Genomic DNA, 16390 nt, shown 5'->3' on the forward strand with positions numbered 1-16390 from the left:
CCAGTAATATTGACAACTGTTATTTGTATTATATGTAGGGTTTTAATGTGTCATTTCAAAAATAAAAGCAGCTTAAAAGAAAGACAGAAAAAACTTTTTACCAGGGCTAGTAGTATCATGACACAGGCAGTGTTTGTTATGAGTGTGGTAAGACAGAGAATGTCCCATTCTTGGAAGTGACCCAGGGTTTTGAGCAACCTGGTCTGGTGGGGGGTATCAGTATTGTTGCCTGCAGCAGGAGGGGTTGGAACTCAATGATCCTGAAGTCCCTTCCCACCACAACCACTGTGTGATTGCTGCCGCTGTGCGTCATCAGGCTAGACTCATAATTCAGCAGTGCAAAAGGAATCAAATTAGAGTAAGGATTTGGCAGTAGGCTAACTGCAAGCCTGTTTCAGAAGGCCTTTTAAGACAAGTAGTTACATTTCAGTTGGAAACAAGCAGTGGTCTATTGAATTAATTTTAGGTCGGGGTCAGAGCAAGGTTTAGTGTTCATAAGGGTAAAAAAATGATCCAGACCCAGAGGAGGCTGTGGGGTCGTGCAATTACAATTTATACTATTCTAGACTCTTTCTCCTTTTGGCACGTGAAGGGCACTGTGCTTTTGGCTACAATTAGGGTCATGGTCTTTGTCTACAGGCTGTTAGAGGCTTTACAGAAGCTGTAGCACCAAGCCTTAAGAACGATTCGTGGATAGTCTTTCTATCTCTCTGTGGAACGTGAGTCACTCTGGTCTACCCAAGCCTTCCCATTATAATAAAATTCCCATAACCGGACTGTTCATCTCTCCGTTTAGAACCCGGTTACCCGGCACCGCACAGCTGTGCGGGCAGCGCCCGCGGGGCTGCGGCCGGGGGCAGCTCATGGCAGCGGCGGCTCCGAGCCTCCCCGGCGGCCTGGGACGCAGCCCGCCCCGGCGGGCGGAGTCTGCTCCCGCCGCCGCCTCCCGGCGCCCCCCGCCGGGCCTTCCGCCCGCGCCGGGCGGGATGCGGGGCGCTCGCAGGCGGCTCTGCTCCGCCCTGATCGTCGCGTACGGCCTCTTCTCCCTCTACGCGGCCTACACCGTGTTCCTGCGCCCGCGCCGCCCGGCCGCTCCTCGCTCGCACCGGGACCGCCGCGGCCCGCGAGGTGAGCGCGGTGGCGGGGCNGGGCGGGGCCTGGTGGCGGCCTCTGAAGGACAGCGGGGCCGGCGCCTCTCCGCTCCCCGGCGGGCCTGCGCTGGCTGCGGCCCGTTCCGCTGGGCCTCGGCGGGCACCGCGCGGCCCGGCGGGGAGGAGGAACACGGCTGCGGTGGTGGTCAGCCCGGCGCAGGGCTGCCAGGTGCCGCGAGAAGTTGCTAATTTGAGAAAATCAGTTTTCCAAAAGCTGTGAATTTTATCTGATTTTTTAATTATTTTTTTAAAATTTAAATCACGCTTTTAGGTTTCACAGATCATGTTGCCTTGGGAAATGAAGAGTGGAATCCGTGGGATGCAGATGAGAAAAACGAGCTGGCTGCTTCGCAGCAGAGATATGAAGCTAATCTTAAGATGATAAAATATGCGAGGTCTCACCTAGAGCAGACCAGTCTTAGAGTACAGATTTGGGGCAAAGCAGCCATTGGTAAGCAGATGTAGTCAATGTGTATTGGTCTATATATAACCTTTCTGGTATAGCACTTTCATGGGTTTCCTGATGACTGAAACGTGTGTGTGTGATTCAACAGTATGTCTATCTGAACATGAGGAGTATTAGGGAAGTGCTAGCTGTTACTCAAACTCATAGCAGTGTAAGAGTAGTTGAACACTCTGTATCAGTTTCTTTGTATCCATTCCTTTCAAGGCTGTTTTTGTGCATTTGTCAAGGAAAATGTCTTAGATGGCAAAGAAACACAGTTACTTTGGTAATCCAGTCTGGTTTATGGTCTGACACAAGGAGAGGCCTCTTACTTGCCTAAGTAGATTATTTATTTTTGTCACATTTACGCTTCATGAAATAAAGCATCACATAGTGAGAAATAAAGCATTTTCTGTATTGTAGTGTACTGTAGTATTACTGCCACTGATGAACTGGGAAATTCTTCCTTTGTGGAAGATACTGAGTTTCCCCTCTACACAAACTGGGAGCCAAGGTCTTCTCAACCTTTTTAACTACTGCTGAAGACATATCACTGTTCTTAGTTTAGCTTTTTTGTAAATGCCAGGCTTACAGTTGAACTTGCGTGTAGCATTGGTGTCTATTCGTAGAGCCCATAGGTACATTGCCTGGTATATTACCATCATAAAAATTGGTGCATTTCACAAAAGCTTAAGGGAAATGTGCTTGTCCTTAAAGTTCCAATTAATATTTGCTCATTTTTAGTGGTGTGTGTGCTGGAAAGAGTTGCTAACAGAAGCAGTAGTGTATATCTTCATCTGCTGATATTTTGTCAGCCAAAGAATCTTTTTAAATACCAGTGTGGGAAAAAATAATCTTAACTAATTCTAAGTCATATTATGCAAGAAGGTCTGACATTTCTTTCCCAAGTTCTTATGTTGTGATGGTTTTTCATTTTCCAGAAATAATTTTTTTAGGAGCATAGAGTAGGCAAGATCTGTTCATTTAAATTCTCTGTCGTGTCTTCATCTGTGTAGGTCTTTACCTTTGGCAGCATATTTTTGGAGGGCACCTTGAGCCAGCTTATTTGCTCATTTTTAGTGGTGTGTGTGCTGGAAAGAGTTGCTAACAGAAGCAGTAGTGTATATCTTCATCTGCTGATATTTTGTCAGCCAAAGAATCTTTTTAAATACCAGTGTGGGAAAAAATAATCTTAACTATTTCTAAGTCATTTAATGCAAGAAGGTCTGACTTTTCTTTCCCAAGTTCTAATGTTATGATGGTTTTTCATTTTCCAGAAATATTTTTTTTAGGAGCATAGAGTAGGCAAGATCTGTTCATTTAAATTCTCTGTCGTGTCTTCATCTGTGTAGGTCTTTACCTTTGGCAGCATATTTTTGGAGGGCACCTTGAGCCAGCTGATGTGATTGCACAGTGGAGAGAAGGAAGCCAAAATGCAGGGAAAACATACTTCAGGTATTGTTCATGATGTTGATTTCAATTGTGTCAACTTTAACAAATAATCCAAAATTGGAAAGGTAAACTAAATGATGCACTGCTCAGGCATGATTTTGCCTGTCTCAAAGTTGTGGTTAATACAGTTGCAAGTAGTTTAATTTTGTAATGTTTTGATAACTGTGGAATATGCACACAGCTTCTCATTCAAAATTATTATTTATACATGGAAACACATACTTGATAAATCTAACCAATTCTAGACCAAACATGTCACTGTTAAAAAATAAAAAACTAGGGAGCAATTTAAGCTGGTTTATGATAGCTTGTGTTATTTAAAACAATACTGAAAACCTTACCAATGCTGAGAGAAGGAGCAGCCAAGAGACCCCAGTGGCAGGGTCAGGATGCAACCCCGAGAACATTGCAGAGAGCTGGGCTTGGGGGCTCAGAGTTGATGAGATCAAGCATGCATGCACCACATGCATGTGTGAGGCAGGAAGATGTCTCCTGCTGTTTGGTTTCTGCTGTATTCAGGGGAAAGGGGCTTGGCTCATTCGTTCCTAAATAGGAATGTGTCAAAACCATAATTTGTTTATAACAAAGGCTGTCTGTGAGACCTAGCTTCTGGTTAGGTACTTGATTTGAAAACCAAAATTTTGTGTGGAAAGGAAGATTACACTTAAAGCACTGTTTGCTTTAACAGTGGTGTTTGAGTTGTGATTTTGTATGCTTTAAGACTGTTGTCAAATGTTTTATATGATGCTGTGAATGATATAGAGCTTTTCTCTGAGTCCCTATTTAATACCATTTTAATGCTTTCTGTGAAGATAGAGTGAAAGCTGAAGGATTTCTTGTCTCTTTGGCTGGTTAGCCAGTCTGCAGAAGTAGGTCTCCTGCAACATTTAGTCACTTGCATCAGGACCCACCTGTTAAAAAAGTTTTCTTTTAATACATAAATTACACAATTGAGTTTAACTTCTGAAACCTGTTGCTTCAGAAGGCCATTTTTAACTTGCAGAAGATGAGGTTCTGGCTGAAATATTTGAAGGTAGTGATTGAAGCGCACATGTGATTGTGAATTGAAAGGAGGTTTTAAGTGATCACAAAACTTTTTAAAATAATTTTGAAGTACATAAATTACATAATTAAGTGAGTTTAACTTCTGAAACATGTTGCTTCAGAAGGCCATTTTTTCCTTGCAGAAGATGTGGTTCTAGCTGAAATATTTGAAGGTAGTGTTTGAAGTACACATAGGATTGTGAATTGAAAGGAGGTTTTAAGTGATCACAAAACTTTTTAAAATAATTTTGAATTGTTTATCAAAGAATCTAACAGTGAACATAATAGAGGCCATAGAATCTTTCCAGAAGAAATAGATGAATTTATGTACTCTTTAACAGAAAAAGCTATATTCTTTGTCTGCAAATAAAAGATGATCCTACAAGATTAGAGAATCAACTATGACTGATGCTACTGCATCTTGGTAGTCTCCTTGACAGAGCAATAGAGCTTTGAATTCACAAATATAGAGAAAGGATACAGTCCTTTCTTTGAGTATTGGACCACTGCCTACAGTGTGGTTTTAGTGGCAAAAGACTTCGTTGTTTTCAGAGTTAAAATCTTAGAAGCTATAGAAATCCATGATACTGTGGCATGATAGGTTATTCTCCTGGTATTGACATGAGAATTTCTTCAAGCTCTTGCTTTCCACATTTATAACATGAAAATAATTTGCTATACTTAATGAGTCTGTCACTTGACTGATTATGGTTATTTTCTTTCTAGTGTGCCTGTTTCAGATGGTTAATAATCTCACATATTTCCCTAGGGTATGCATCTCTCAAAGACTTCTATACTTGCATTTAAATATCCTCTTGTGATGTCTAGATGAACCAGGGATAATAGAGTCCCTGTTTTAATTTCAACTTGGATGCTAGATCCTATAAAAATATAAAACTTTAGTACCAACATAACAAAGGTTAACTTTTGACGAGCTAGTAGAAACTCGTTGTGCAAAGTATAGAAAATATGCAATATAACTGTTATTTTAACAACTAGGCCTGTGAAATAGCTACTTTTTACTCTATTTGGAAATACTAGTTCATGTTGTGGAGAAGAATTATGTGATTTTTGGCTTCTCACTGGTTGTAAGATTTTCTAGAATTGTTTACTTTACTGCCTGGCTGAGGTAAATTGTCTTTTGATTACTAGATGAGGCTAGAGGGAACTAGCTGAGGTGACATATTTGGCGAATATGTGCTGCTCTGCAGTTCTCTGTGGTAAGTCTAATGATTGTTAAACAATAGACGTTTGTAAAGAATGTTCGTAAAGAATACCAAATCTAAAGATACAAAAATGCCAAAATACCACTTGAACACAGTTGCATGAATAAGCCCATTCTATATATTTGTGATGAGAATAAACACCTCTAATATAGATTTTGATGGGTACATGTTTTCATCAAAGAAGTTGCCTAAAAATACATAAAGTATTGGCTTCTCCGTAAAATGCAGTGATGTTTATTTAAAAACGGGAGTGGAGAAGGAACTTTATAGCTGTGGATTTTAGTACCATCTTGGCACATTCATACAAAAGAGCAGGATTTAACACTTTCTTTGGCTTGAAGCAATTCACACCCTTCTCTCCTGTCATCTAGGAAGATGTTGTAGAGCACAGAGTGCCAAACTTCTTACCTCTTATTTGGCAAGAGCTTTCCTAAATTTCTATTTCCCCCAAGTCACACCCTCTCTATTTTATTCAGTGCTGCCTTGCCTCCGTCAACTAGGACAGGTTTCTATCTATCAGAGGATTCCACCTGGGATAGCTTCTGGCAATTTAGTTTTAATAAAACCCTGTAGTGAAACTTTTTGAAAATCCAAAAACACTATGTCCACTGGATCCTCTTTATCTGTGTTCTTATTGACATGCTCATAGATCTTCATCAGATTAGTGAAACAGCATGAACTCATTCACAGCAGTGCTTATCCATATATGTGATCAGTGTCTTACCTATTGATAAGATTCAGTGATCTTACTGTTTATTACAGACTCTTCCAGAGAGGAAGAGTGTTCTGTTCTGAGTGTACTGACTGTTCTCCAGAGTCCTTTCAAGTTATTTTTGTAGATGGGAGTCTGCAAAGGATGGTGAACCACTTACCAAGCATAGTGTCTCTTCATAATGACACCTCTGCCAGCAGTTCTTCAATTCTATGTCTGTGTTCCTTCAGAACTCTCAAGTGAATGCCATCCAGGTTCAAATCCTCCATTTGATATAATATGTACAGTGTTCAACCTTGTATTTCTTGCTGAAATAGATAAGTTAGGTGTGGCAATCTCCATACTTTTCTGTTAAGCCATATGGGGTTGGGGAGTCTGTGTTTTTGGATTGAAGCACATGGCATGCCTAGGCTTCTTATACAGTGTTTTTGAACAGTCTGCAAACTCCTCGAAAACTTCTTGTGATTTGGACTGCTCCTTTCCAAGTTCTTTTCTTGACTTTCTCATTTTTATGTAATTACTTTTTTGCATAGGAAATATGTCTATGCTGGATATATTTATTATGATCTCTCTTGCTGCAAGTGTTAAATTTAATCCTTGCTGTTACAAAATGGCTGTCTCAACACCTTCAGAGTGGGCACTGTAAGACCCAGTCTAAAATAGCAGATTTTTGTATGACATTCTATCACTAGTAAGGAAAAACAAGGACTTCGTAGAAAGCAAATCACGTATTTAGTCCAAAAAAATGTAATCTTCCCATATTATCTTTGATCTAGCCTTCATGTGAGTAGTTACTACTCTTAGGAGTACTCCCTCAATTTAGCAGCCTCTGTAGTGTCTCTTCCATTTCCCAATCCCAACTGCGTTCTGATTGGGAGTTAATAGCAAACCTTAGCATGGTGTTTTAATTATTAAAGTATGGGGTTTATGAGACTTGCACCATATTACTTTTTTTTTTCCCCACTGTAATTTTATGCTGTTCAACTACATATCTTCCTACAACACAGGTCATTGCTTTCTAACCTGTACATCTTGTTATTGCTATAAAGCTGTTACCCTCAAAGTGCTGTGTCATAGAAAATACCCCTTTTCCCCAAGTCTTTTTGCAAGGTGATCACTGGACCATGTACATATTTAGTCCCTATTTTAGGTATTCCAAAGCTCAAGATATTCTTGCTTAGGAATCCCAGTGATTCTGTTTTCATTGTCTGTTAAACTTTGGACTTAAGTCTTGATCTGACTTAACGTTTAATGTATTAGAAGTCTTGATTCCAAGTTCTGAGTCTTGCGAATCTTGACTCCAAAATACATCACTCCCACCAAGCCAGCAGCATGTTGGCTTAACTCAGGTTTAAAATACATTTGTCTAAGGTCAGTCTGCTTCAGATAACTTCACTGGAGTAGTTTTTACAGTTTTTGTTGTGAGAGTTGTTTCCTCAGTGAGTATATTTGAACTAAAACTATCTGTCAGTCTCAGCAGTTCATGACTTAAAACTCATGCTCACTCTAAATTAAGTTTTGCTGGTGGCTGAAAAACTAGTAATGCAGCAGACCTAGAAAATTATCACTTAACTGACTGTTATTAAAAAAAAAATACTGTTTTGCCCCCTCTACTTTCTCCCAGGCTGTGTAACTTCTACTTCTTTGCATTCAGTCAATAATCTGTTAACATACCAGGTAACTGAAGAGCAGGAGCTGGCAAATGCTGGTTTGTTTCATTGCAGGTCATAAATGGCTTTTGTCACATATTTGCAAATTAGTAAAGATTTAATGATTTTGCTACATGAACTGAAATTCTTCTGTTACATACATTGTTCAAGATCTAGAAATGCCATTTTGTAACTAAAATGTTTGTGCTTACTACTTTGTATCAGAGCCTCAAGTTTGACCTGGGTCATACAGCCAACCTAAGTTTACAGTACACAGGTGTTTCTTGTGATCAGTAGAAACTTAACCAAAATACTGAAAAAAGTAGAATGCAAGACTATCTAATTGTCACTCTTAATGATACCAAATTTTGTATAGTCTTCAGCTTTTTGTGAGGGGTTCTCTTGTTCTAATACAGCATTCATTGGTTATTACTGGAATTAAGAAAATGTTTAACATTTAGTGAACATCAAGGTGCACCCTTTTTTGAAAGGTGGTTGACTGACACACATTTTGAGGTTTGAGTATTGTACTAGTTCTGATTTATTGACAAAATACCTTATTTAAGTCAGTCGCCTTTCTCCTGAATGAAAATGAAAGCAGCTTTACTCCTGTGCTAAGCAGTACATACTAAAAGCAGAAGTGGTTGTAGTTGCACATTAATTTTGCAGTATATTGCATTTACTTTGTTGAAGAAAAAAATCATCTCTGGATTGCAGTGTAGTAAGACTAGCTAGAGGATTGAGGTCAATGATTTGTCTTACAAAGTCTTACTTAGTTTGGTGTTGTATTTGGTGTTCTCAGCTTCCTCACTGGCCCGTCTGTAGTTCCCGGCTACTTCTCGGTGGAAGCGGAGCACGTGGTGCTGGTGCTGAACGGGAGGGAGCCGGCGAAGATCGCCTACGCCACGCAGTGGCTGCACTACGCACAGACCCTGATGGAGACCCGCAAAATCCAGCACGTGGCAGTGGTGCTGCTCGGCAACGAGCAGTGCAACAACGCGTGGATTCAGCCATACCTGAAACGAAACGGGGGATTTGTAACGCTGCTCTTTGTTACGTATGACTATGCGTTCGTAAATGAAGAAGATATTTTCCAGTGGCCTTTGGGAGTAGCTACGTAAGTGCTATAGACAGAAGTTGCAATTGATTAATTAATTGTTGTGAGTGAGGTGTGGAAAATATGACTGTAACTGCTCATGCCCAAAACAATTTTAATAAGTAAATTGTAGAACATGATCCTATTATGCATTCTAAATCATGTTCATTCTAAATCAGGCATTGAAGTCTTTGAAAGTTACATTTAACAATAAAAATGATAACAGGAAAAGGGTACTAGTTTAGGAAAAGGGTACTAGTGTTTAGGAAACTAGGAAAATGAACCTGTGTCTCCTGAGGTTTTCTGTTTATTCTTTCTTCAGTAGATTTGCTCTTGAGATTTATCATAACTGCTGATGTAATACGTACCAGTGGTGTGGAGACTCAAAAGATACTTAAGTAATAAAGTTGCAGGTACTATTTGTTCAGTAAAGGAAAGAGTACTTTTTTAAATACCGATTATGCTCAAAAGGCTTCCCATTTGGAGTTATTATACTCCAATGTCACAGTGTAAGCTGGCTTAACTGCTTGTTTAAACAAAAATTTTTGTTATACTTAACTGCTCAAACTATTTATATGGAGTAAATAAAGGCTTGGTTCAGCTAGATGTATTTTTACTTCTCGTTAGCAGTGTTGATCGTAGTTTAGCTACTGTCCAGGGTAACAGAAGCTGAAAGGAGTACAGGATTATTTTCATACCTTGTGTTGAATTTGAATTAAATGTCCTTTATTGATCCAGTTTGTTCAACAAGCTGGAAAATTGTATAGAGCTTTTTATATACAGCTTGAACTTGTTCACAGTGTCTCTGATGCATGCTAAATTTGGATTATTGATGGTGTCAAAGAATTGATGGTATTGGAAGTTCCTAAGTGGAATGAAGTTGAGTTTTGAGATGCAGAGATTAAGGTGACAGTTAAGAGAAATCAGCAACACTTAGAACAATAAACTAGGGTGCAAAGCTGGGTGGAGGAAGATAAATTTGGTATCAAAATGGGGTTTCCAGCCCTTGCATACAATGGCTGTAAAAACAGGTTATGAAAGGAAATAAAGGCTGGATTTTCCATGTAAAGAGGGAAAATGAAGATATGGAATGATGCAAAAATATTTGTCATGAAGGGACAAGTGCTTATTAGAAACTATGTGAATTAACATTCATCATGCAGGAGAAGAATGAGGAAAGGACTGCTCCATCAAATAATGTACAACAAGCTATTTAGTTGCCAAGAGATTACATTATTGAGTTCACTCAGATCAAAGTGAGGTTTTGCTTTGAGAGGTTACCAGTGCTGCTTTCAGTAGAGGAGAATATCCAGAGATTAAGGTAGGTGAGACTTAAATGCCATAGTTACCATGAGACTGGCCATTTCAGTCCAAACTTGTGGTTGCATCAGAACAGCTTCTTTGGAGAAGCATGTTAGTCAAGGGCATTCTGTAGTATGTACATTTAATATTTCTGATGTTGAAAAAAGATGTAAGTATTTTGGAAACTTTGTGCAGTGACTGATAGGAGCAGTGGGAATAAAGACATACTTTTAGGACAGGACGTGAATTGGTTTACTTGTGGGTCTGTCTGTATAGATGTGGATTGGCAACAAGTAGGTGGTTTTGCACTGAAAATGAAATGCTGCAAGATGTTTTCCTTTTATATGGTTGTCTAACTTGCACATTGTTTTTTCAGCTACAGAAATTTTCCAGTTGTGGAACCCAGCTGGTCAATGCTGCATGATCCAAGATCATATCTATGTAATTTCTTAGGAACAGTTTATAAGAATTCTTCTAGAGAAACCCTAATTGAAATTCTGAAACAGGATGGGCTTGACAAACTTTGCTGGATTGCAGCCAGAGAACAGTAAGACTTTAATTTCCTTCATGAAAACATTCAGAGTTTTTTGCCTGGTTCATTATTACCAATCTTTTCTTGAGTATTAAAAAATAATACAAATAAAGGTAATTAGTCATTAAGTCAGGGAATAGTGCAGAGACTCTTTGTTTAGGTCATCATAACATAACAGCATTTCTGATATCTTTTACATAACGCATATTTTTAAATCTAGTATAGAAAAGTCTCCTCTATATAGAAGCATCAAAGACCATATAGAAGCATCAAAGACCATCTGCTTTTTTCTTACAAATATTTGATTATGAGAAGAAACACTTGTCTTGTATTTTGTGGAGTTTAATGTCTTTAGCAGAAGAAAGAAGACAGACATATTTTTTTGTGTTCCACATGGGAGTGGATTTAATCTGTACAGCACAGTTGTTTTTTGACTAACAAGAGTAGGGTTCTGATTGTATTTCTTAATTTTGAAAAGCAGTACCTATAAAATGTTGGATAACAGGCACAGTGGTGCTCAGGTAGACCTTAGCTGCCCTGATGAAGAGTCTCAGGAGACAGATTGTATCTGTGACATAGACTCTTATCTCCCAGACGTCTTGAGGCACTTCAAGTAGATGAATTCAGGTTAAACCAATTGCTCTGCATCCTAGCTTTTGAAGAGCAAACCTCTTTTGAGGCCAAAAAAAGTTATTAACAAGTCCATTGAGTGTCTCCCTTTTTGTTTCTAAACTGTGCTGTGAAGTAAATTGACATATGCATCATCCAAGTCATGCAGAAGATTTGGAGTGGCATTTCAATTTGTTTCTTGCACTTTTAAGTATTAATAATTTCCAAAAAGGGCCACATATTACAATCTATTTTTAACAGTGACATTTTCAATAAATTTTTAGAAGACTTTTAAGAGCAGTTAAGACTAAAAGTAAAAGTCAATTGACTGTGTGTGTAATATAAAATTTTTACATTGATGGCATTTTCAGTTTTATAAATTATAGAAATTAAAGCATATCTCTATTTTTTCATTGCTGTGCCTGTGAGGAAAATATTAATTTTCACCCTTTTTACTTTCCTAGGTGGCAGCCTCAAGAAACAAATGAAAGTTTCAAAAACTATCAAGATGCCTTGCTGCAGAGTGATTTGACATTGTGCCCAGTGGGAATAAATACAGAATGCTACAGAATTTATGAAGCTTGTTCATATGGATCTCTGCCCGTTATAGAAGATGTAATGACACCGGGTGATTGCGGAAATTCATCAGTCTACCACAGTGCTCCATTGCAATTATTAAAAACCATGGGGGCTCCATTTATCTTTATTAAAAACTGGAAAGAGCTTCCTGCTATTCTAGAGAAAGAAAAAAAAATGAGCTTACAAGAAAAGATTCAAAGAAGAAAAAAGCTTTTAGAATGGTATCAAAACTTCAAAGCGTGGATGAGACAAAAATTCATTAATACTTTGGAAAATTCATTTTTGCCCAGTGATAAAGGATAAATTGTCCCTTTTGAAAATATAGAATAGATGACAGCTTAATTTCCATTAACCTGAGGCAGCTTTTATTTAAAAGTAACCTCACAGGACAGATGCATTTCTTTTAAAGTCAGTGGAATTGCTCTAAGCTTGGCCAAGAGCTACATTTGGCCCTCCATCTTTAATGATTTTCAGAGAGGTTGTTGATGAAACAGGATGGTACAAGGATGACAACAATTTTGTTACTATTTTCACGATTTCTGTGTTGCTGTGTGACCTGGTAAAAAATTTTAAGGATAATATCTTTGAGCATGTGAATTTGGTAAAATCCAATATAAGAAAATCAGTTGTGTTTGAAGAAAAGAGAATAGAGGCTGTATGGTACAGGGTAATTTATTTGGGAGACTAAAACAGAAAAATATTATGACAAAATTGCCAGGTTTCGCATATTCTGGTAAGTGCTTGTTTTGAAAATGTGAACTGTTTACTTGGTTGACATTTCATTTCCAACAAAGTGACCATAAAGCTAAAGACTGTGGAATAAAAATGTGTATTTCAGGGTGAAAATAGAGCACTCTTTCTTGAAAATATTTGATAGCAATATATTTCATCTTTAACTTCAGATATCAAAATTACTTTATTTCATTTGGTTTTACTCTTGGGCCATACCTTTCTGTGTTTCTGCTTTTTCATTACCTTATGTAGTTACAGCTGCATGTTCAGAACACTGGGCCTTAGATATGAACCTGCCTGTAGCTTATCAGATTCCTCAAAATCTGCTGAAACTCGTCAATGCCAAAAGATGGCAGAAGTGTAGTACTGCATGCTTATGGGACTATGTGTACCATAAACAGTTTCAATGCTTTTTTGTTAGATGTAGCCAAAGGGATCCATTCCGCTTCTTGTGTGTGTGCAGCTCCCTCCAGTATGTTCTGCTCAGCAGCAGGACTGCACACACACCACTGCCATACCAAAGGGTGTAGTAGCCACTTCTGTCTGACCACAGCATGACACGTGGGGTGTCTCATGCAGGAATTGAAAGGCTGTACAGCTAAGTAGGACTCACTCGTGTACTGATACTGTCTAGTTCTGGAGTGCATGTCGCACAAGAGCACTTCTGTGGGTAATGTGAATTGTCTAATATGAACTGCTGTGACTTACCATCCACCCATTTCATCTGAAGTGTCCTGCAGTTGCAGTACAATGCAAACATACTCCATTCAGCTGAGACTTTGGTAAAGAAAGTATGAGACTGATGGAGGAAAGACAGTGAGGATTGCAAGAAATCAGAGAGGATGTGGTAGAGAAACTGGTTAAAACAAGGGAAGTGGTTAAGCCACTGGCAAAAAAAAAAAGATGGCATGCAACATCCATGTAGGAGTAGATAGTATCTACTGTCATTGAGAAGATGACAATTCAGTTATTTAATGCTGAGAGGTGAATGCACCCTCTGGTTTTGTGCTTAGCCCTCAGGTTTGAGACTGCAATCATGAAACATTGCTTTCCAGGCACAGAACAATGCCTCTTGTAACTGTGCCTGGAGTTTCTTGGAGACATGCGCAGAACTGAGCCTGTCTGGAGTCAGAATGCCAACTGTAGCTCCAAATGTTAGACAGATTGCTAATTATGTTTTGCATCACACTTAGATTGGTGTGTGGAGTATATAACTCTACCAGTTTCATTATCAGAAGCATTTCCTGCTGATGAAGACTTTACCAATTAAGCTGAATTGCCTTGTTATAAGAAGTAACAGATCCAGCTTCTCCCAACCTTAGTGTAACTCTCTCTCCTACATTATTCTGAGCCCATTGAGTGGCTGTAACATATGGCATAAACAGTTTTAAAAATCAGCTTCTAGAGAGCAATATGATTCCAAAGAAAGATAACCAGTCTTCATATCTGTTTGTAATCCTGTAGATAAGGATGTGGCTTGCAAAGGACCCACCTGCCATTTGCTTACTATTCTTGGATATTTAACTTGTGATAGTGTATTTCAATTGTTAGGTTTACCATCTTTCCACAGCTGAAACTTACACAAGGATACAATGGAGAGTTTTCTAGAAGCCTTTCTCACAGCAATTACTAAGTCTGAATTAAGATCACTGTGTGCTGGAGCACCAATTTCTGTCTTGGCTTACTGCGTTCGCCAAAACACTTGCAAAACCACAGAAATAAATCCTGTTGCATCTTGGCAAATGCTGCATGTTAGTAATAGCCACTAAGAGCTGGGCAAACTCAGGAGCAGCTTCCATGCTACTGAGTCCTAAAATAGTTCCAAGAATTCTTCCTGCTGTGATTGGAAAAATGAAGGATGATTGAACAAGATTATGCTTATTTTGGCCTGTTCATAAAGACTGATGTCGGGAGAGACAAAAGTATTTCAAATGCAGTTCCAACTGTGCTGTAAGAAACTGTTGCTTCCAAGAAAACTGCTAGCATAAGGCATGTTGGAACTGCCATTTCCCAATAGTTTAAAAGGGCTTTAATGTTTATGTAGTGCTGTGAATGCTACACAAAGGGATTGATGAGTAAGATGAAAAGAAGAGCTGACCTGATGAAAATGTGCCTGAAAAGATGATGTGCAGTTTGCATTGCATCCCCGGACTCCATGTTGGTTGGGTTTTTTTGCTTTCTGAGTCCACAAAGTTAAGTTAAATAGTTTGTACTGTAAACTCTTCAGGGATCACTCCAAAGTGATACTATAAAAAACATGCTGTGCAGCAGAAGTGACAGTGGATCTAAAATCTCATTCCAGCAGTTTATGCAGTTACAAAGAATTACATGGAATTCTTACTCCTCACCAGTCCACAAGTCATAACTGATAATCCTCTTGACAAAGAAACAGCTGCAAAAGGTCACGTTAGCAGTCGATTTTTAAACTGTTTGGGTGGGTCAAATATCAACATTTCTTCAGTGTCTCCTGAACAATAAAAACCACTAAATGGTTTTCAATATATCTTACCAATGTAAAATCCTTTTACTACTAATCTGAGCATGGATAACTGCTTTGAGTGTTCAAATGTCTCCACATTACTCTAGTTTTAAAGAATGTGAAAGCTGAAGAGGCACTAAAGGTAAAATCTGAGGATCAAGAGTAATGCTAAAAAGAAAAAGGTTAAAGCCTGTATACATTTAGATTTTGGATTTATTTAATTCAAGGGTTTAAAGAGAAAATCCATCTTAGACTGGAACTACATGGCAATAAGATGGTAAAGCGAAGATTTTCGGAACAGGTTACATGTACCATTTGCCCCCTAGGGTCTGGTGGTTCAGTTTGGCTACTCTTTTAAGTGTCTCAATTCAAGGTCCTATAAAGAGGCCTCAGTCTTCAGAGGAAACTGCTACACATGTTGAGAGTCAAGAACGTGTTCAGATTGCTGTGGTCAGTACCCAAAAGCCAGTGTCTGGTGTTGAGAAGCTGGCCACCCAGCCAGGTGGTGGTACAGTACCATCTCTTACCTCCCAATTGTGTGAGTGCTGTGGCAACACAGGCATTGGAATTCACATTTCTGAAAACACTCTTGGATCCTGAATGCAGCTCCATGAATGCCACTACAGTAGAATGCAGGATATTTCTGATCCACAGACACACAACACAGATGTGTTTTGTCAAGCATGCTACGAAATAACATGACTCATTCTCTTAGCCAGTCTTACAGCAGCTTAATCACTCAAGGATTGCCTGAGGTAAGAATCCTCGAATTGCTTCCTGTATTCAGCAGTCCCATCTGACACTGCAAAATTTCAGGATTTCACATGACAGCATTCACCATTCCTATAGTCTTAATTTTTTTCATCTTCAGGAATATATCATTTGTAGCTTGGGCTGCATTTTAAAATGCAGAACAAACTGAAGTATTACAGTTTCATTAAATACGTGCTTTCAGAAGATAAGAGATGCAAAGTGAATGCATCAAACAGATATGAGTCATTCACTAAGATCCAGATGAAGACACAGCACGTTGAAAGACAGCAAGTTGTGCAGGTGGCCACAAAGTAAGAAAAAGAAATGTCTGAATGACTGAAATTAGTCTGATTCTTTCAGATTAAGTTATTCAAACAGCACCAAACTGTTTAATGTTGTATTTTGAGTTTCCTATGTCAAAGGGGTTTTGTTCAAGGCTCAAAATGTAAGGTTTCTACAGAAGTTTAATTTCATGATTTTTTTCCTTTACAATGTAATTCTTTTCTGAAGAATAAAGGTAGTCTATGGTCATGAGTGGAGATCCACTTTAAATAATGTTTTTATAGCAAATGCTGAAATATCTTCCTCTGTGGCTGCTTATTTAATACAAGATGGTGTTTGTGACAACC

The 16390-nt window shown here is 38.7% G+C and overlaps 1 protein-coding gene across 3 annotated transcripts; it reads left to right on the top strand.

Annotated features, from left to right (window-relative positions):
* The first annotated feature begins 940 nt into the window (after window positions 1-940).
* Window positions 941-12643, top strand: RXYLT1 (ribitol xylosyltransferase 1). Of its 3 annotated transcripts, none has more exons than XM_039704128.1 (6): window positions 941-1128; window positions 1423-1602; window positions 2949-3051; window positions 8482-8796; window positions 10454-10624; window positions 11683-12643. In XM_039704128.1, the coding sequence occupies exons 1-6, from the start codon at window positions 987-989 to the stop codon at window positions 12098-12100; spliced, it is 1329 nt and encodes a 442-aa protein (XP_039560062.1). In that variant the 5' UTR covers window positions 941-986; the 3' UTR covers window positions 12101-12643. The 3 variants fall into 3 exon arrangements, with proteins under 3 accessions (XP_039560062.1, XP_039560064.1, XP_039560063.1); XM_039704129.1 differs by lacking the exon at window positions 941-1128 and adding an exon at window positions 5245-5312 and having other exon boundaries at window positions 1587-1602; XM_039704130.1 differs by lacking the exons at window positions 941-1128; window positions 2949-3051 and having other exon boundaries at window positions 1468-1602.
* The last annotated feature ends 3747 nt before the right edge of the window (window positions 12644-16390 follow it).

This window comes from Passer montanus, unplaced genomic scaffold (assembly GCF_014805655.1).
Source record: "Passer montanus isolate IOZ18808 unplaced genomic scaffold, ASM1480565v1 scaffold17, whole genome shotgun sequence".
NCBI classification, from domain to species: domain Eukaryota; kingdom Metazoa; phylum Chordata; class Aves; order Passeriformes; family Passeridae; genus Passer; species Passer montanus.